The following is a 22,183-nucleotide window of genomic DNA, read 5'->3' as shown; positions in this document are numbered from 1 at the left end:
CCACCTCTGATTGGATCCTTATTTGGGGGAGAGGTCTGTGTAACCAACTCATGTCACAGTACTGTCCCAAGTTGCCTTCTCTGTTTCCTGGCCATGGCTTCTCTTGGGGTGGCTCCCCCTTTCCTCCTGGCCAGGCCATACCTGATTTCCCTTCAGGCTCAGCCTTGGGGTGGAGAAAGTGGGGAGGCAGTTCTAAACAGTGCTTGGGGGTGGTGGGATGAACTGGCACCACCCTCATGGAGGACTCTGCCAGTATCTAGCGATATTCTGACTCAGCTGTTCATGAACCCTCTGCCTGTTCATATGCAGTCATGTGTGGGTCAGGCTGAAAGTCAGAGTCTTCCTACAGACCCGAAGATGGAAGAAGTTAGCAAGGCAGAAACCTGGAAGAATCTGGCAAATTCTGATGACCTGGAACTCAGCTCTTCAGGGAACTGGAGAAATAGATGAGAGGGTCATGAGCCTTGAAGGTCTGTGCGAAGGCTTTTCTCTACATCTTGGTTTTGTCCCTGTATGTGAGGGACAGTACTTAGAAAACATTTGTTGAATATCAGGTCTGAGTTCAATCCCTGGTACAAAAACAAAAAAACAGAAAAAACAAATTTACTGTGGCCACGGAGTGAAAATCCCTCCAGAGGATGCATAGTGGCTGGCACATGTAAGTGCCATCCATGTTTTTTCCACTGCCATGGTGTGTGTGTGTGTGTGTGTGTGAGAGAGAGAGAGAGAGAGCGAGCCCCTGGTAACTGAACCAAGAGTGCTACATTCCCAGGGTTCCCACCGTTTTATTTTGAGGCAGGGTATCACTAAATTGCTGAGGCTGGCCTTGAACTTGATACCCTCTTGCCTAAACCTTCTAAATCTCTGGGATTTCAGGCAGGAGGGCCATGGCATCCAGCTTTTTTTTTTTTTTTTTTTTTTTTTTTGGTACCAGGGTTGAACTCAGGGGCCCTTAACCACTGAGCTACATTCCCAGCCCTTTTTTGTATATTATTTTGAGACAGGGTCTCACTGAGTTACTTAGCACCTCGTTAAATTGCTGAGGCTGACTTTGAACTCATGATCCTCCTGCCTCAGTCTCCCGAGCCGCTGGGATTATAGGCTTGTGCCACTGAGCCCAGCAGCATCCAGCTTCATTTTCTTCACTGTGAAACACTCTCTGGAAAATGAAAGCAAGCCAAGCCCCAAGGGCCTACCCAGGAGGGGGCCTCACCCTGCTAAGCAGCCTTGAGCTTTGGCTTCCCGGTGTCTGAGAAGTGTGATCCTGAGGTTTACAGCCCCAAGGGTGGGGGAGCGGTGGGGATCAGGGACGGGAGATAAAGCAGCTAAGCTTTCCTATTGGCTGTAGAAAACCCCAGGCCCAAAAGTTTCTTAGCTAATAATAATAATTTAAAAAAAAAGTGTCAGTCTCCTACCCCTCTGTTGGTAGTCACACAGCTGATGACTTTCTGAGATGAAGAAAGTTGGTATGGTGCTTTTTGGCAGTTACACTGAGTCTTTTGCAGGGCTTGGGATCTAAGGTCTCCTTGTCAAGGACAAGATCCAAGTAATGATTAATTGTTACCTCAGCTAGAACTTGCTGTCTCAGGGAACATCCCCAGGAAGGCCACAGGGAGCGGGAGGTAAGCCCCATCAAGTTACCTACCATGTGCTGCAGCCCTGAGCCCAGGTGATCGGTTATACCTGTGCACATGTGGATAACTCCTTGTGTGTACAGATACACTCTGTCCCTCACATTCACATAAATACACTGAATATTAAATGGACACATGCACACTTTCATAATACTCTCAAACGCACACACACCTACATTTAATGCACACATATGAAAATGTACACAGACAAACCTATACCCTTATTCCCACTGTGGTAGATAGTTTTCAAAGATGGCTGCCATTGTGTGCTTCATTTTGTGTATGAATTCTGTCCCACTTATTAAAAAGTGTATTCTAAGCTGGGCGTGGTGGCACATACAGGAGGATCACAAGTAAGACCAGTCTGGACCACGTAGAGAGACCCTTGTCTAAAATAAATAAATAAAACTAAAAAGGGTCGAAGGCATAGCTCAGTGGTAGTGTGCTTTACTAGTATGGGTGAGGCCCTGTGTTCAATCCTTAGTACTGCCAGAAAAAGAAAAAAAGTAAATTCTATTTCTCTCTTCTTGAGTTTTGGTGGCAGAAGCCATGTTCTGAGACCTAGACTTGAAGAAGGATGGAAGCTTTTGTTTCCTCTTTCTTGGAAGCCAATCCAACCATCCTGAGACCACCATGTTGTGAGGAAGCCCAAGCTATTCACAGAGAGGAGCCACGTGGAGGAACGAGGACATGCCACACACATGAGTGGAGCTGCTTGGACCTTCCAGCTCACCCAGCTGCTAGTTGAATATAGACCAGTGAGTGACCCACTTGACTATCCAGCCATACCCTACCCAAATTCCTGACCCACGGAATCATGGGATGATAAAACTTGTCTGTTTTTTTTTTCAATACTTTCTTTTTATTGCTGAATAATATGCCATTGTTGGACATACCACATTCTACTTATTCATTTGCCAACATCTGGTGTGTTTCTACTAGTTGGCTATTAAAAACGTGTGTGTACAAGTTTTTGTATAGACATTGTGTCCACATTTCTCTTGGATGCCTACCTAGGAGAGGAATTACTCAGTCATTTGATAATTCTGCTTCATCTTTTGAGGAATTGCCAGATACTTTTTCAAAGTAGTTGCACAAAAACACATTCCCAGCAGTATATGAGGGTTACAATTTCACATCTTCATTCTTTTGATTCTAGTCATCCTAGAGGCTCTCTAGTTTTGATTTGCATTTACCTAATGGCTAATGGCATTGATCATCTTCTTATATGTGTGCTGGCCATATGCATATCTTCTTTGGAGAAATGTCTATTCAAATAGTTTGCCCATTATAAAATTGGGCCATTACTTTTTTATTCTTTTTTTATTATTAGTTGTTCAAAACATTACAAAGCTCTTGACATATCATATTTCATACATTTGATTCAAGCAGATTATGAACTCCCATTTTTACCCCATATACATATTGCAGATTCACATCGGTTCCACATCCACTTTTTTACATATTGCCATACTAGTGTCTGTTGTATTCTGCTGCCTTTCCTATCCTCTACTATCCCCCCTCCCCTCCCCTCCCCTCCCATCTTCTCTCTCTGCCCCCTCTACTGTAATTCATTTCTCTCTCTTGTTTTTTTCCCCTTTCCCTTCACTTCCTCTTTTATGTAATTTTGTATAACAATGAGGGTCTCCTTCCTTTACCATGCAATTTCCCTTCTCTCTCTCTTTCCCTCCCCCCTCTCGGCCCTGTTTAATGGTGATCTTCTTCTCATGCTCTTCCTCCCTATTCTGTTCTTAGTTGCTCTCCTTATATCAAAGATGACATTTGGCATTTGTTTTTTAGGGATTGGCTAGCTTCACTTAGCATAATCTGCTCTAGTGCCATCCATTTCCCTGCAAATTCCATGATTTTGTCATTTTTTAGTGCAGAGTAATACTCCATTGTGTATAAATGCCACATTTTTTTTTATCCATTCATCTATTGAAGGGCATCTAGGTTGGTTCCACAGTCTAGCTATTGTGAATTGTGCTGCTATGAACATCGATGTAGCAGTATCCCTATAGTACGCTCTTTTAAGGTCTTCAGGGAATAGTCCGAGAAGGGCAATAGCTGGGTCAAATGGTGGTTCCATCCCCAGCTTTCCCAGGAATCTCCATACTGCTTTCCAAATTGGCCGCACCAATTTGCAGTCCCATCAGCAATGTACAAGTGTACCCTTTTCCCCACATCCTCGACAGCACTTGTTGTTGTTTGACTTCATAATGGCTGCCAATCTTACTGGAGTGAGATGGTATCTTAGGGTGGTTTTGATTTGCATTTTCTCTGACTGCTAGAGATGGTGAGCATTTTTTCATGTACTTGTTGATTGATTGTATGTCCTCCTCTGAGAAGTGTCTGTTCAGGTCCTTGGCCCATTTGTTGATTGGGTTATTTGTTATCTTATTGTTTAATTTTTTGAGTTCTTTGTATACTCTGGATATTAGGGCTCTATCTGAAGTGTAAGGAGTAAAAATTTGTTCCCATGATGTAGGCTCCCTATTTACCTCTCTTATTGTTTCTCTTGCTGAGAGAAAACTTTTTAGTTTAAGTAAGTCCCATTTGTTGATTCTTGTTATTAACTCTTGTGCTATGGGTGTCCTATTAAGGAATTTGGGCTCCAAATTCCTTAATAAAACTTGTCGTTTTGAGCTATTGTGTTTTGGAATGATTTGTTATGCAACAATAGGTGATAGACATATCTACACATATCATACACCTACTTATGTTCATATATATACAATCTCACATATTCTTACAAAAAGACATGCTGCACACACGTGCACATTCATTTGTAGTAGGCACTGTTGACCATCTATCCAACATCTGCTCCCACCGTCTTTCTTCCTGGCAGATGCCCACCATTGGCCGATGGCAGGCAAGCACTCTGCTCCTGAGCTGGATCTTAGCTAATTGAAAGGCTCATTCCATTTCCAACTTCAGAGGTGGGATCCTGGTTAGTCTAAGCCAACGTTGGTGATCTCAGTCCCATTGACAGAGATTGGTTTAGCTTTGGTTATATGTCCAAGTTCTAGCCAAGAAGACAGGGGGGATTTGGCTCAGAGCTTCCTAGTTCTTAAGAAAGTCACCCAAGGATCAAAGACTCTGTCACTGGATTCTGTAGTGTGTGAATGAGGGAGGAGTATGGAATTGCTGCAGCCATTTTGTGACCATCAGAGAGGAATGGTGTAATGGTCACTTAGAGCCCAGTGACGCTATTGAGCCATACTTTTAGCCACCTCCAGAGTTCCCCCCACCCATCTCTGGAATTCCAGTCATGTGAGATAATAATTTTATTTATTTTTTGAAAGATTTCTTTCTTTTCTTTCTCTTATTTGTAGGCCAATATGTCCAACTGATACCTCCTTTCCATAAACAGAGTCTCCCATCTATATACGCCCACAAATCTGTCCACAAGCAGACCCAGAGCTAACCATAGAAAGTCATAGCTGAGAGCCAGAGGTGGAGGTATTTGCCTATAATCCCAGCTACTGGAAAGGTTGAGGAAGGAGGATGGCAAGTCTGAGTCCAGCCTGGGCAACTTAATGAGATTGTGTCTCAAAATAAAATAAAGATTTTGAGAAAGGGTCTCACTGAGTTACTGAAGGTCTCACTGTTGCTGCGGCTGACTTTGAACTGGTGATCTTCCTGCCTCAGCCTCCCAGGTTGCTGGGGTTACAGGTGTGCACCACTGTGCCTGGATTATAATTAGTTCTTATGAAAGTGGTTATTATGAGAGGGGGAGCCTTACCCCACAGCTCTCTGGATTCCTGCCTTGCCATGTGACCTCCCTTTTGCCACTGCTAGGGACCATTGCAAGAGCTGGTGTCATGTTGTTTGGACTTTTGGCTTCCAAAACTGTGAGCTAATGAAACTTCTTTTCTTTTCTTTTTTTTTTTTTTTTTGGTGGGGAGTGATAGTGGGCAGGGGTTGCTAGGTCAAGTACTCTACCCTGAGCTACATCCCCAGCTCAACTTATTTTCTTTTTAAGTCACCTCAGGCATTTTGTTAGAGCAATGGAAAATGGAATAATATACAAATTGACTCAATGCCTCACTCACCTCCATGCAAAGTGCTCCAATCTCAAGAAACATTTGATCTAAGTGAAAGTGTGAGTCACACATGCATGAGAAGCCTAGCAGGCAATTAAGGAGGACTGAGCTGGAAATTCCCCTGGCTGCTTGGAGGTGTAGGTTCTGTTCCTCGTTCTGGCAGTCAATGACCTTGGTAACTCAGGTGCTTCACCTCTCTGAACCTCCATCTCCTTATCTGTCAAAGGGATTTAATGACAATAATTGGGATGTTATAATGATCAGATGAGATAATCTCTCTGTGACTGCTTTGTGATCTGTGAGTTGAGCCATGGATCACCTTTCAATCTGGAACAACATCTCAGGTGGGAAGGAATGGAAGGAATCCATCCCCTGGTGGAAATTCAGATCCAAGCAGCAGATCAGTGGGGTAGACCATCCACCTTTGGATGGCCCTAAAAAAATCCCAGCATGCAGGTGTGGCATGCACGGCTGTCACATTCCAGCATGTGCAATCAGGGAGGGCGTCTGGCCTCTGCTCAAAGCCTGTTCTCCTTTGTAGAACAGTGCACCCCCAGGAGAAAGAAATAGGGGCAGCTACTTCTTGGCCTTTTCCGAATGTCCAATCCTTTCCATAATTTATCTGCCTGCTCCACATAATTACTTTTCTCCTGGCTTAGGAGCTTAGAGCAATAGTCGTTCCCAATAACTAGAGGCTTAATAAGGCTAAATTATAATGAGTGTCCTGCAGAATTACACACCGCATTAACACCAAATGAGTTCATTAGAAATTCATTAGGAATGATTCCCGTGGCTGCCACAGGAATTAATCACGGTTAGCCAGAGGCGGGAGAGGGGGCGATGAATCACTGCACAGAAGACCTTTTGGTATCTGATTTTGGCCCGAAGCAGTATTTTCCAAGGGCCTGGGGCTGTTTAGGATGTAAGTTTGGAGTCAAGGTGATTTAGATGTTATTGGTCCTGCCTCTCACCCTCTTCCTCCTCCTCCTTCCAGGCTCTGGCCCCAGTCGGGATTAGACCTATAGACTTGAGAGCAGGTCATCTTCTTTTTCAGTCCTGGGAAAGCTGAGAAATCATAGTGGGTACTTAGGTTCTTGCCTTCCGTGTTCATTTGGCTTTCTTCTGATGGAATACCTCTATGTCCCTTCAAGAGCTAGTCCTTGAACTCCCTGTTGCATGTGCATCTTAGGCCTGTTGATCAAGACCCTCCACCCACCTGGGCCACCTCACCCACCTCCAGGAGCCGATACACGTTACTAAGCACAGTTGGGCTTTGTCTCCTGGTATTTTTTTTAGTAGCTAGTATTTATTAAGTACAGAGAGACATACACAGGTCCCACTTATGCTTTTTGAACTTGACAATTGATCTTGCAAAATGAGAGACATTGAGTGGAAACCATGCTTTGAATTTTGATTTTCTATTTGGTCAGTGATATGCAGTACGAAGACTCTTTTGTGATGCTGGGCAGCTTCCGGTCAGCTATGTGATTGTGAGGGGAGACAGTGGTGCTCTCCGGTGTGCTGTGTGACTAAGCTAGGATGTTCATTCAGCAGCTTGGATGTATTAAATGCTTCAATTCATGATGGCTGTATTGGGATGTCACTCCAATGCAAGCTGGGGAGCCTCTGTGTTTGCTAGGTGCCAGCCTTTTGCTAAGCGCCTTCATGTATTATGTTATCTAGTCGTTAAGGTGGGTTTAATTTTTTTTTAAAATTTTTTAGTTGTTGATGGACCTTTAATTAATTAATATGTGGTGCTGAGAGTCGAACCCAGTGACTCACACATGCTAGGCGAGCACTCTACCACTGAGCCACAACCCCAGCCCCAAGGTGGGTTTAATTTTGAGCTCCAATGTGCTAGGCACAGAGGTTAATTGTTTTGCACAAGTGATGCAGGCAGCAGGTAGCCAAGCTGGGGCTTTGAATCTTGAGTGCAGCGTGTTAGGAGGGAGGACTGTGGAAAGTGGTTGACCAGATGGCTGTGCTCCAGGGAGTTGGTCTCTTCTTGCTGTCTGCTTGCTCTGTGCTATTTTTATTGTTGTTTGTTTGTTTGCTGCCCTGGAGATTGAACCCAGGGTCTCACACATGCTGGGGAAGTGTTATAGCACCGAGCTACCTCCCCAGCCCTTTTTATTTTCTTTTGAGACAGGGTCCCACCAAGTTGCTGAGGCTGACCTCAGACTTGAAATCCTTCCTCCTTCGCCTCCTTTGTCACTGAGATTACAGACACTCTCCAATATTTAAAGAATTTCCCACTACATGGACCCTGATGGAAGGCAGGGTCCACTTCCTAAGCTGAAAAGGCAGATTCTCATGTCCCATCACCCCTGGCATTGAGGGTGCCTGCTTTTCACTTGGGTTCAGTCTCTATAGCTCATGATGTAAATAATCAGGGCCCAGAGAATCTTCTGGTGGCTGCAGTGGCCACCGCTGTGCCTGGAGAATGATGGCTGTACTGCCAGCTTATAGTGCTACTGTTAATAAGGTACAAACTGTCCAGCCCAGGTTTTGTTAGTACTGGCAGCTGGATCCCCACAAAACCTTTATGCCATGTGACTGTGATTCTAGCTGTTTGTCCTCTCCTGTCCCTGCTTATTTTTCAAGCCTGAAAATTCTGTGATCTAACTGATCCCGATTCAATAAATTTCTTTTCGGCTCAAATCAGTTCCCACTGTTTGCAATTAAGAGTCTACAGCCAAGAGCTCAGCCTTCCTGCCCACAGCCCCTGGGAGCACAGAACACGTGACTCTGGATGGACCAATCGGAGGCTTTTCTTCCTGCAAGGAAGCCATGTTGCATGCAGCAAAGAAAGAAATAGACAGAAAAGGAAGGAGAGAGAGAGAAAGAGAGAGAGAGAGTGAGAGAGAGAGAGAGAGAGAATATGACAGAGGTCCTGAGCTTTACAGTTCCCGGTTCTCCTTCCTCATGAACCCAGACTCCATTTTCTACACTTGGCTTTTCTTTTATTTTTTGACACTGGGGATTGAATCCAGGGGTGATTTTGCAACTAAGCTATATTCTCAGCCCCTTTTATTTATTTATTTTTAAAATTTTGAGACAGAGTCTTCCTAAGTTGCATAGGTCCTCACTAAGTTGCTGAAGTAAGCCTCCAACTTGGGAACCTCCCTCCTCCACCTCTACTCTGGGATTTTCTGAGATGCTCCTACATCCTTAGCATATTAGGTTGAACCATATAAAATTGTTTTTATAAGTCAAAAAGGTCAACGATCAGCAATTACACATGGTTCAACCTAATCCATCTCCCATTTTGGCCTAGGTTAGTTCAAGTGGGTTTCTGCTAACCCCAAGGGCTTTGTCTACAGCAGTCAAAAATTCCATTTACTCAAAAGTGGGGAGTGGAACAGATAGAGACACAGATAAAGTACAAAACTAAGATTTTCCTTGTCTAGCAAAGACTTCCCAGTGAAATCCCAGTGGCTATAGGACTTGCCCACTGGGGTCATCACCTCAGAGGTCACGATCCTCCACTAGTTTATGACCCTGCCCTACTTGCCTCAAATAAAACTATTGCCATGAATACATGTTCCTGAATAATGTTTTTCTCAAGTGGTGGTGTTTCCTTTTTATGTGATATATCCCTCCAGTGGATTATGATGAAACTATTGGAAGCAACAGCCAGTCCCTAGCACTAAAAGAAAAATTATGTCTGGGGATGGGTGGGCCCTGAGGTGGTGAGGGTGATACAGGAGCTTGGTAAGAAGCTAAGGTTTATTTCAAACCAGTTAATAGGCTTGGGGGTTGGATTCACCCAGTGAGGGAAGACCACTGAGCTGTTCCAAAGCCCTGCAGAGGAGGAAACAGGACCTGTGGGGCCATCTCTTCTGGCTACCGTTAGCTGCCCTGGAGATGGGAGGTAGGTGGATAAATGCTTTTTTGTCTAAGGATGGGGGGTGGGAAGCCGGCGTGGCCCAAGGATACTGATGGTCCTTGGAGAGCAAGCGTAGCACCCCGTTGGCAGGAGAGGAAAGGAATTGAAGATAAGAGCAGGGATGAGCTGGGGAAGGGGAGGCTGGGCACTGCCTTCAGTGGGGCGTGGACGGCTTTCTTGCCTCTCTACTCCTGACACACAGCCTGGTGCTCGGTGAATGTATATTGAACGAATTACTTGATGAATATACCACTTACAGATCTCCTCGTACATTAAAGACCAGCATTCTGATTTTCATCAGAAAACCAGCAGGCTCCAAGTGGCAGCAAGTACCACTTCAGATCAGAAAGAGTGGAATCCCCTCCAAGCTTCATCAATGACTAGTTGTGTGACCTTGGATCAGTCAGGTAACTTTTCTGAGCCCAGACCTTTTTTTTTTTTTTTAAGTTGGAATTATTATCATTCCCTCAGAAGTTTTTATTTTATTTGTTTGGTATGGGGGATTGAACCCAGGGGCATTTTTAACCACTAAGTCACATCCCCAGCCCTTTTTATTTTTTATTTTATTTTACTTTATTTATTTATTTTGGGTAACAGGGGTTGAACTCAGGGGCACTCATCTCTGAGCCACATAACCCAGCTCTATTTTGTATTTTATTTAGAGACAGGGTCTCACTGAGTTGCTGAGGCTGGCTTTGAACTTGTGATCTTCCTGCCTCAGCCTTCCAAGCTGCTGGGATTCCAGGTGTGCACCATCCCGACTTTTATTTTTTATTTTGAGACAGAATCTCCCTAGGTTGCTCAGATCCTAAGCTGCTGAGGCTGGCTTTGAACTTGTGATCTTCCTGCCTCAGGCTCCCGAGCTGCTGGGACTACAAGCATGTGCCACCACGCCTGGCTGCCTTCAGAAGCTTTTGTGTGGACTAAATGAGATGCCAAACAAATGCTTACTACAGTGCCCAGCAGTATGGGCTCCTTTGGAAAGTACGAAAGGAGCAAACAGTCTCCAGAGGCCTCATCAACCTAGAGGCCACATATTAATGAAATTGTTGCATTTAGTTACAGACATGAGTATAAACATGGAGCCAGACTCTCTCCTTCATGTTCCACTTTGACATTTTTTTTTTTTTTGATACAAGGGATTGAACCCAGGGGTGATTAACCACTAAGCCACATCCCTAGCCCTTTTTTGTTTTATTTTGATACAGGGTTTTGCTAAGTCCTTTGGGCCTCGCCAGGTTGTAGAGGCTTATGTGGAACTCACCATCCCTGTGCCTCAGCCTCTAGAGTTTCTGGGATCACAGGCATGCACTCCTGTGCCTGCTGGGTGTGGTATTCCTGAGACCGTTTCTTCATCTGCATAGTGTGATGATGCAGGAACAGGATTCCACTTGCATGTTAGATCTCGGTTCCTACCATTTCCCCCATCAACTGGGAGGGAGAAGCCCACAGGAGGGGCAGCCTGTGCCAGGCCAGAAGGACAGGGGCGTGGATGTGAATGAAGTTTGAGGTGACATGAGATAGGGTGGAGCTGTGACGTAGGCAGTTGGATATCCCAAGTCTAGAGGAGGGGTCTAAGATGAAGAAAAGAAAAAAAAAAAGATTGGGAGTCACCAGCATTAGATGATATTTCAAGCTCTGGGCCGGATGGGATCCAGGAATGAGCACTCAAAGCAAAGTCAAGGAGGAGGACTGAGCCCCGAGGCACCTGACACTTGGAGATGAGGGAGATGTTGACCCCTGTGAAGCTGGCCCATCCAACACAGCCCTGTCTGGGCTGCACAGCCACCCTGCCTCCATGTTGATCTAACACTGTTAGGCCCCGTGCTGGGCTCTGTAAAAAGTGCTTTACAGGGGCTGGGGATGTGGCTCAAGCGGTAGCGTGTTCGCCTGGCATGCGTGCGGCCCGGGTTCGATCCTCAGCACCACATACAAACAAAGATGTTGTGTCTGCTGAAAACTGAAAAATAAATATTAAAAAATTCTCTCTCTCTCTCTCTCTCTCTCTCTCTCTCTCACACACACACACACACACACTCTCTCTTTAAAAAAAAAAAAGTGGACCTTCGGACACTCCATTCAAATCTACAGAATCAGATCTACATTAAAAAAAAAAGTGCGTTACAAGAAAGAACTCATTTTACAAGAAAGAACTCATTTAAGCCTTCTGTGGTGGCACATGCCTGTAATCCCAGTGACTCAGGCTGGGGATGTAGCTCAGTGGTACAGCACTCCTGGGCTGAATCCCCAGTTCGAAACAAACAAACAAAACCCCACAGAAACAAAACAAAAATGAACTTATTGATTACTGATAACATCCCTTTCAGGTGGACAGTATTATTATCTCCATTATGCAGATGAGAAAACTGAGATAAAGAAAGACAAATCACTTGCCCAAGGCTGTGCCACCAGTGAGTGGCAGGAAGAGCTAGGATAGGCCCCAGGGTCTCTATGCAGTTATTGTGAGTAAAAATAGAGCCAGCTTTACTTTCTTAGGGACCTCTGCATCTTAGCTTTTGATATATATATATTTTTTTTTTTCTTTTTCTTTTTGGTACCAGGGGTACTTAATCTCTAAGCCACATCCCCAGCCCTTTTTAAAAATTATTTTATTTATGATCCCGGAAATAACTATCTCCCAAATTAACAAGTGAATTACTACTCCAACAGAGAATATGTGGAATATAGCCTTTGAATCACCTCTTTAAAAGCCCCCTGTTCCTGATGATGGGCAGAATCACAGCCTTTGAACACAAGTCCCCTGTGTTTCTCCCTCGCTAGCAAAGCAATAAACCTTTTTTTTTTAACCTCAAAATAATTTTATTTAGAGACAGGGTCTCACTGAGTTACTTAGGGCCTTGATAAGTTGCTGAGGCTGGCTTTGAACTTGCAATCCTTCTGCCTCAGCCTCCCAAGCCTCTGGGATTACAGACATGCATCATGGTGCCCCACCTGATTTAAAAAAAAATTTTTTTTAATTTTTGGCACTGGGGACTAAGCCCAGGATCTTTCAGATGCTAAGCATATGTTCACTGAGCTCTCCGGCCCAGACATTCATTTAAAAAAAATTATTAGTGCATTATAATTATACAAAATAGTATAATATATAATTTGTAGTTATATTTTTTTAATATTTATTTTTTAGTTTTAGGTGGACACAATATCCTTATTTTTTATATATATATGTGGTGCTAAGGATCAAACCCAGTGCCTCATGCATGCTAGGCTCTACTACTGAGCCACAACCCCAGCCCCTCTAGTTACATATTAATATCTGAACATAACACAATTTGATCTATTTCCTTCCCCATCAGCTTTCTCTCTCTCTCTCTCTCTCTCTCCCTCTCTCTCTCTCTCTTTCTCTCTTTTCTACTGGGAATTGAAACCAGAGCCCCATGTGTGCTAGGCAAGCATTCCACCACTGAGCTGTGTCCCCTAGCCCTCACCTTGGACTCACCTTGGAGAGTGGCACTAGGAGAATCATGATGGAATCAATTGCCCTCCAAGTTCCCTAAGCCCTGACTTTCAAGGATCAACTCCAATGAACATTTCAGATTCCTGGTTAAGGAAAGAGAAACAGGGAATTGATGAAGGAGTTGACAACTCTGACCATTCACTTAGCCCACGTAAGACCTATAAGGTCCTGGGGTGGGAGAGGAGGAAGGTGCCCAGAGGTCCCTTTCTGACCAAGGACCCAAGCACTTGTGTCCCACCTCCTAATCTAGTTATTACTCACAGAATAATGGTGATTGTTTGAGGTCAGAGCCAGAGTCCAGGGGGGAAGTTGTGGCACCCAGAGGGATCAACCTTGGGGCCCTTCTTATCTCCATTGGGGAACAGTTGCTCTCTTGGTTCAATTGCCCCATAAAACCTCACTGCAATACGGATGCAGCTTGAGTTCATTTACCCCTCCTGGGAGGTTCTGATTGAACCTCAGAGCGATCACCTGTACCCCAGGAAGAGAGTGAAGGAAGGAAGTGTGGGTGGACAGAGGATGGCGGTCAGATGCACATGGCGTCTCCTGAGGCGGGGAGGGGTGTGGTTAAGCCAGGCATCCCATTGCCAATCCAATACCCCCGGCCCCACTCCATCCTGTTCTTGATGATGACCTTAGATATGTGGTCCTTGAGGAGGGGACAGCTATGCCCATGCAGGAGGTCTATGGGAAACGGAGTGAAGTGGCGGCTAGAGAGGTCAGCAGGAGCATCCTGCGACTCCTTGCCCACGACCCCAGCTACACTCCTCTGAATTTCTGTCTGCTTCTTGCAAAATGAAACAATAATAGTCCCTACATCACAGAGCCATTTTGAGGATTAAATCACATAAACCATTAAACACTCAACAGTGTGCCCAATGCATAATAAACAAGCTGCATATATTATGATTTTATCCTGCAGTACTCCCTTTTAGAACTGGGGTCTCATGTGTGCTAGGCAAGTGCCCCACCACAGAGCTACATCCCCAGCCCTTTTATTTATTTATTTATTTACTTATTTGTCTATTTATTTATTTATTTTTAAGGCACGGTCACCACCATATGTGGCAAATCCTTTGTTTTTCCCCAAATAAATTCAGAAACTGCTTAGCCCCAGGTCTGGTAGAGCCTACTTTGGGTGACAACATTTTTGTTGTGTGTGGTGCTGGGGATTGAACCCAGGGCCTTGTGTATGCAAGGCAAGCACTCTACCAACTGAGCTATATCCCCAGGGAGCTTACTTTGGATAGAAATGAAGGGGTTCATGGAGAGAAGACCCAGGAAAAGGAGAGAGACTTGCCTAGGTTTCCTTAATTGATGGTAAGGAGGAAGGCCACGAATCTTCGCCGGGTGCCCTATACTTCGCCTGCCTGTTGCGTTTGATCCAGGGAACATGCCACAGCCAGGCCGGGCACAGTTACCACTGAGGATCTGGAGGCCCCACCTGGAAGACGGGACAGGAACTGCAAGTCAAGGGTCTGAACCCAGAGCGCCTTCCCACGGTGAAGCTTGAACACAGTGAAATTCGTGGAACTCGTGGTCCAGCACCTGGAACCCAGAGGTCCTCAGGGCACCCTGGCACTCCCCCTCCCTGTCTGCCCTGGTCCCTGGCTGCTGCTCTCCTCTGGCTGCATCATCTGCATCCTTATTGTCTGTTCCCCTCCAGGGCTCTTGCTGCAGAGTCCTTGTTTCCTTTCATTGTGGCCCTTCCCACCTTTGTCACACTGTCCCCTCATTCTAGAATATCACCTCCCTTTGTTCAGCCTCCTCTCATCTTCTAGCAATTTCTCTCTGCATCCAAATCCCATTGGCCTGTCAAGCCCTGTATCAAGTGCCACCTCCTCCCCAAAGGTGCTCCAGCCTGTGGCTGGACACTGGGACTCCTTCCCCGCGCCCCAGGCCACACACCTGCTCCTTGCTCAGGATGCCTCACATCCTGCTCTGCAGGCCTGTGCCTTGTCCCTGGGCTAGACTAGAGAAGTGTGTGTCTCAGTCATCTGTGCCTGCTCAGGGCTGGCCCCACACACAGTAGGTGCTCAGTGCACCACATTCGATGAGGAGGGAGTGAATGAGTGAAGGGAAGATGGGAGGACAGAAGGGCAGGACACGGGTGAATGGAGGGAGGCACAGGCAGAGAGGGGGCAGGCTCCTCAGATCCTCCAGGAGTCCTGACCCTGGCCTTGCAGGGAAGGGCAATGTCTGACGCCTGGCATTTCCCCAAGGTGAATAACCGCAGGGCCCTGTCCCTCCGGGCCCTGCCCACATCATAAAGCAGCAAGTGTTTCCTCTTCAGGGTCAGGAGGGAGATATGGGGTGATTTGGGGGCTGAGCCCCAGCAGCTGGGAGCATTTATAAGCTGAGACTCCGGGTGGCCCAGCATCGACTCTCTTCTGCTTGCTCCTCCTGTCTGGCCTCAGCCCTCCCAGCAGCATGGCCTTCAGCGGCAAGTTCGAGTTGGAGAGTGAGAAGAATTATGACGAGTTCATGAAGCGCCTGGGTGAGTGGCCTCCTGAGTACGCCTTCCCCGGGGCTGGCCCGAGGCAGCCAGCTTGGGCCCGGAACCAGAATCCTGGGTAGAGCGGGACAGGACTTCATCCATTCACTTACTCATTCCCTCACACATTTGTAGAGCAACTCCTCTGTGCTGTCTCTGAGGATAACAGAAACCATAAGACAACTTTAACTTTAAAATACCATAGAATATTGGTATTTCTACGGATGGAAAACTTGAGACACAGAGAAGTTGAGTAACTAGTCTAAGGTCACATAGTTAGCAATTTTTTGGAGGCTTTGTTGGTGAATGAGAAACTTGGTGTTTATTCATTTAAACATTTATTGGACACCTGCTGTGTGCAAGAGCTATCCCAATGTCAATGTCACCTATGGGGACACTCGGCATGACTTGCCCAAGTCAGTGGAAAAGGTCTTTAGCATCCCGGACCCTGTCATGTCCTGCCTGGGGAGAGATAACAAAGGGAGATTAGTAGAGAGACCAGGTTGGATAAGTCACTCCTTCACTCAGTCATTCAACAAACACAGGCCTCTACCTGTGCTGTGGTGGGCAGAGAGATTCAGGGTTTCATACTTTCTGGCTTGACTTACGATCTGATGTGAGGAACCAGGGACAATCCCGTGGAAGTTTCGGGGCACCATCTAAGTCTGAGGCAGTGTACCAGCCCAGACTTGGTGAACAGCTTGGGGGACCTGTGCACTACCTCTTGGTGGTCACCTCTTGCCTGCAGGGCCCTTGTTCCCTGAGGCCTGTGGAGGCAGAACCCTCTGGAGAGTCCTGGCAGCTTGAGAGACCAGTGACTCAGTTTAGACTACCACAGGCTGCTGCAGGGGGTAGAGCTGCAAGTGAGCCCACTCAGGCCTAGACCCTGTTCTGCCATCCTGGAAAGCCCCTTCCTCCCCACCGCACCCCACCCCCCACCACTGGGCATTGAACCCAGGGGTGCTCTACCACTGAGTCACATCACCAGTCCTTTTTATTTATATTTTGAGACAGGGTCTTGCTAAGTTACCCAGGCTGGCCTCAAACTTGCAATCCTCCTGCCTCAGCTTCTCGAGTTGCTGGGATGATGGGTGTGCGCCACCATACCTAAGTCTCCATTTTTTTTTCCTTTGGTACTAGGGATTGAACCCAGCAGGTGCTTACCCACTGAGCCACATCCCCAGCCCTTTTTTTGTATTTTGTTTAGAGACAGGGTCTCACTGATTTGCCTAGGACCTTGCTAAGTTGCTGAGACTAGCTTTGAACTTGCAATCCTCCTACATCAGCCTCCCAAGCTGCTGGGATTACAGGCATGAGCCACGGCACCTGGCTAAGTCTCCATTTTCTTAACTGTAAACTAGAAGGACAAGCCAGGTTCCGTGGCTCGCACCTGTCATTCCAGTGATACTCAACAACTTAGTGAGACCCTGTCTCAAAATACAAAATGAAAAGGGCTGGGGATGTTGCTCAGTGGTAAAAGTGCCCCCGGGTTCAATTCCCAGTAAAAACAAAACAAAACAAAACAGGAAAAAGAGAAAGACAATCTTGAAGGTCCCATTCATTCTAGAACTTTGTGAACTTGGCAATTTTCTATTATGTTTATAATTACTGTTAGAAGTTCAGCTATTTTTGATGAAGAACAGATGGGTGCCAGGAGCTTTAAAAGACACAATGACATTGAATGCTTGCCACAGCCCTGTGAGATAGGCCCTATTTTTAATTTTTAAGGATTTTTTTAGGGATCACACACTAAGCAAGCCCTGTACCACTGAGTGACATCCCCAGCTTTAGGTCAGTCTGATGATCCTCATTGCCTGGATAAAAGCATGTAGGTACAGAGAGGTGGCCACATGGCTCAGCCACATGGCTCCTGGCACAGTCGGGCTTTGAAGGCATGTTCTGTCACTGTGCTCTTCTAGCCCCAAACCACAGGGCTCCAAACAGCAGTTCTTAGGTGATCCCTCTCTCTGTCACCCGGCCCAGGTCAATCCAGCGAGGTGATCGAGAAGGCTCGTAACTTCAAGACCATCACGGAGATACAGCAGAACGGGCAGGACTTCACCTGGGCCCAGTCCTACTCTGGGGGCCACATCATGACCAACAAATTCACCATTGGCAAGGAAAGTGAGATACAGACCATGGGCGGCAAGAAGTTCAAGGTGAGAGGCCCCTGGCCACCCTTCCCCGCTTCCCCACCCTCTGGCTTTCTCCATCTCAGATGGGGCCTCCATGTTCCTCGGACTGAGACGTCTCTCTACAGTGTGGCCACCAGCATTAAGAGCTCCAGTTACCTGAGAATTTAACACTCCTGGTGTGTAATGTCCGTTGTCAATAATGGACACGATAGTGACCATAAAATCAGCTAACACTTCCTGAGCACCTAATATAACATAACCTAGAAGCTGGTTGAATGGTTTATACCTCTTAGCTTTGTTAATCCTCTGAAGTTGCTACAATGGCTCTCCCCAGGAGCTGAGTCCTGGGATTAAATAGCTTGTCCCTGTTCACACAGCAAGGGTAGGCCTCGACACCTAGGTGGTCTGGCTCCAGAGGGCACGGCTGCTTTGTGAAGCTGCTGCCTTTCAGTGTAGCAGAGAGATATGGAGCCCAGGCCCTGTTGTCCACATCAGCAAGATTGGAAGCTGCATCTCTCAAGGGCGACCGTGGGCCTTGGATAATTCCTTTCACTTCCCTGAGCCTCAGATATCTAGGACATGGCACCAGGTGTGGTCCTTGACCCAAAGAGCCATGGAGAAGAGTCAGCTCCATGATGCACAGAAGCACCTGCGGGGTGCCTGACACGCAGTGTAAGCTGGGCTGGGAGGTCAGTAATTTATTCTTGTTTTAGAGGCAAAGAAATGAGGCTCAGGGAGGCCACACGATGGACCTGCATCCAGTAAGTGGCCACAGGACAGCGGCCTGAACCATGCTGTGTGCCAATGGTTAAGCTATCTGCAGAGGGCACTGCTTCTGCAGGTGCACACGAGTCCCCAGTGGGACACGGAGCTGCCAGGTCACTAAAGCATTCAGCCAGGAGGTTCGTTCAGACAGAATTCTGGACATCTTGACAAATCCCTGCTTGACCTTCTGTGGTCCCTTATTATGCTGCCCCTTAGTCTAGAGCAGGGCTTCCCCCAGAGTCCCTCTCACCCAGGTTTGAAGCTGTAGTCAATCATGGGTAGCAGAGAAGGGAAGGTGGCTGGCTGTCCCCATCCTACCAGGGCTGGTCCCTTAGGCCTTCCGCCCCTTCTGGGTCCTCTCGGTAGATTTCCACATGAGCATGAGAGTACCCTGCTCCTCAGGCTGCCAAGGTGGAGAGTAAGTCACCGTGATGTTCACGTACTGCCACTTGTATTTTTTATTTTTAATTTTTAAAAAATGTTTATTTTTTAGCTGTAGTTGAACACAATATCTTTATTTAATTATTTATTTTTATGTGGTGCTGAGGATTGAACCGGGGCCTCGCACATGCTAGGCGAGTGCTCTATCGCTGAGCCACAACCTCAGCCCTATTTTTTATTTTTTTTAACTTGCTGGGGGTTGAGCCCAGGGCCTGGTGCATGCTAAGCAGGGGCTCTATCACTGAGTTCTAGTCCCAGACCCATTTAGGTTTTTAAAAAACTTAACCTCTCCTGGGAGAGAACCTCAGTGAGTTAGCGTATTGATTCTTTTTATTCTTTTTCATAGTAAAGCACATTATCCTAGAGTACAGAAAAGCTCTAATTTCTTTAACCACTCCCCCATTGATACGTATTTAGGTATTGACTGGTGGATAAAATTGCCTGGATATTTAGGTTGTTAATTACTACAATGCTATAATCAAATTCCTTGGATAATATTGCTCCATGACTAACTCTGTACACTTAACTACACTGCGCACGCACCAGGCACTGTTCTAAGTACTTTGCATAGATTGTTATTTAATAATATTTTTTGGTGCTAGGAACTGAATCTAGAGCCTTACACAGGCTAAGCCAATGCTCTACCACTGAGCTCCCTCCACCTAGTCTCCTTTATCATTTATTCCTTCCAGCAACCCTATGAGTAGGGAGTCACTTGCTCCACTTGAGTGATGGGTAAACTGAGGCACGGAGAGGTTAAAGGACTTGCTCAAGGTCATCTCTTTGGAAGTCTGCCGCTGACTGTGTCCAGGCAAACTCCTAGAGAGGATCGCTGGGCTGCTGGGGGCTCTTCCTCCCTGGAGGGGCTGAGCTGAGCTGCTTGGAGGGTTCTTGTGGCTCAGGTTCCGTGTTTCCCTTCCAGGCTACCGTGCAGATGGAGGGCAGTAAGCTGGTGGTGGACTTCCCCAACTATCACCACACCTCGGAGGTGGTGGGTGACAAGCTGGTGGAGGTGAGTATCAGACCCTTGGATTCGGGGACTGATTCATCAGACCCCCAGTCACCGCCCCCCCTCAAGGTCAGCCTCTGGGCAGCTGGAACTTCCCTAGCTCAGGGTGCACATTTCTCCTTTGATCTGAACACACCCTCTGTCAGAGGGGGATTTTTATCTCCATTTCACAGGGAAGCTAAGGGATCGGCAGGAAGGCATGTAGCTTTGATGAGAAAGCTGGGATTCCAGGGGAGCACAGCTGACTCCAGCGCCCCACTTGTGAGGGGCACACGTCGGCTGGCTCCCGGGACCCTTCCCAGAATGTAAATGAAGGAGTTGGTGCAGGTGGGCCCCTCCGGGGCAGCTGTGATTTCACTCCCTTCCCACAGGGGTCTTCAGGCCCTTCCTGCCACATCTTCTGATTTTTCAAAAGAAGCTGGAAGTTTGCACTTGTCTCTCCACACTGTTAAATGTTGGCAATTACTTAGAAAAAAATTTTTTTAATGCTGGCAGGTCTGCCCCACCTATTTTCGTGGACTGGCCTCTCCCACACTCTCCAAGCCTAGTCCTGGCCAGAAGTGCTGCTTGTGGGGGCCCTGGCCTCCCCTCTGCCTCTTCTCCCTGGTCCCCTGAGTTTTCCCTAGGAGAAGAAATGAGGTTAAAGGGAAGAGAAATCGTCCAGCGTAGGTCTAGGAAGAACTCTCCAGAAGGGCACTGATGAGGGAGGCAGGGCTGGACACCTACCTCTCCTCGGCCCCTTTCTGATCATTTCTCTCTTTCCCTTGTTTTGCGACCACTCTCTTCTGGAACCTGATGAGGAGGGAGGGAGTGAACTGCCTGTCCTAGCTTAGGGGCTTAATTTCCCCATTTTGGAGGCTGGGGAGTCTAAGGTCAAGGAGCGGCACTATTAGGGGCTGGTGTGGGCACTCTTCCTGTTTTCCTCAAGTGCAGACAGAGAGGTTGTCTCTGGTCTCTTCTTAGAAAGCCAGTATTCCCATCAGGAGGCCCCACCCTTGTAACCCAGTTACGTCCTCAAGGTCCAGTCTTCAAATGTCCTCACACTGGGGACTGGGGTCTTAACTATGAATTGGGATGGGGACATTAATATAAAGACGAATGTGCCTAACAGGCTCAGTGCCTTCCATTATTCCTGTTTTACAAAAAAGCTTTACCAGGCAGCCTCAGAGACAGCAGGTGACTTTCCCAAGGCCACACAGCTAATAGTGGCAGAGGCGAATCCCATCCCCCAGTGTCTAGACTAGGCTGTTTTCCAGGCCAATAGGTCTTCTCTCTCCCTTCATTTTTACTTTTTAAAAAAATAACTGAATAGATGTATAGTGTTACACAAGTATAAAAGGAAGTGAGTATCCCTCTTCCGTTGGGTGAAAATGGTCTCTTGGAGGATCTGGTGAATGTTCTGGTACATTTTTACATGAAATGTCAGCCAGGGGGGGTCCTGATTCCCAGAAGCAAAGCTCCTCAGCCTGAAGTGCGCAGGGAGAGCACAGGGCGTGAGAGCCAGAGGCAAGCTTGTGCCCAAGAACAGAAACCATCTCCCAAGCTCTCGGAGCCTGCAGTTTCCTCCCCTATGCAACAGGACAACCTCCCAGGGCTGCTGGGAGGGTCAGTGGAATCCTGCAGGGGAATTGCCTGGGTCAGGGAGAGGAACTGAACACAGGTGACAGGTTAGCACCCAGTGCTTAGCACCCCTTACACCTGTTCACCACCTTGACCCTGCACAGTGATTCCTGCAACAGACTGGGCACCTAAGACCCAGCCAAGTGGTGCCTGCCCTGTCTACTCAGGGTGGCGCTGGAGGCCGGTCTTCCTTCAGTTGTGCCCCATGGTGGACGGCCTCTGTCGCTGCACTGACGCCCTCTGTTCTGGCTGCTTCTTTCAGATCTCCACCGTCGGCGGTGTGACTTATGAGCGCGTGAGCAAGAGGGTGGCCTGAGCCGTTGTCCGGGGCTCCGGGAGGATACAAACCCACCAATAAAACTGAATGAGAGCAGATACTGCTCATTGCAGAAACTCTTTGTTTCCTGGTGTCTTGGGACAGCCTCTGGCTGGGTAGGGGTGGGAAAGCCCCCAAGGATGATTGCATGGGCCAGGCATTGGCCTTGAGACCCCAGTGGGATCCTCTTCATGCCTGACAGAGGGGGCCATGAACGGGGACTGCAATGCTCCTGCCCTGGGAGAAGCCACAGGGAGTCCATGGTGACATACTTCTGGGCTCCCCCGCCCTGTCCTCCTCTCCAGGAAACAGAGATGGGGTCTTGCTATGTTGCTAAGGTTGGTCTCAAATCTTCCTGC

General features: G+C 47.2%; 1 protein-coding gene across 1 annotated transcript; it reads left to right on the top strand.

Annotated features, from left to right (window-relative positions):
• The first annotated feature begins 15,437 nt into the window (after nucleotides 1–15,437).
• Fabp6 (fatty acid binding protein 6) lies at nucleotides 15,438–21,879 on the top strand. The gene is made up of 4 exons (XM_046462231.2): nucleotides 15,438–15,541; nucleotides 17,522–17,697; nucleotides 19,802–19,891; nucleotides 21,771–21,879. Exons 1-4 carry the CDS (start codon nucleotides 15,475–15,477, stop codon nucleotides 21,822–21,824), a joined length of 387 nt encoding a protein of 128 aa, XP_046318187.1. The 5' UTR covers nucleotides 15,438–15,474; the 3' UTR covers nucleotides 21,825–21,879.
• Nucleotides 21,880–22,183: the final 304 nt, after the last annotated feature.

Source organism: Marmota monax, unplaced genomic scaffold (genome assembly GCF_021218885.2).
Source record: "Marmota monax isolate L192 unplaced genomic scaffold, Marmota_monax_Labrador192_F-V1.1 WCK01_AAM20220418_F8-fsc00236, whole genome shotgun sequence".
In the NCBI taxonomy this organism is placed as follows: Eukaryota; Metazoa; Chordata; class Mammalia; order Rodentia; family Sciuridae; genus Marmota; species Marmota monax.
Note: the sequence above shows the minus strand (reverse complement) of the source record. Positions and strands in the feature narration are given on the sequence as shown.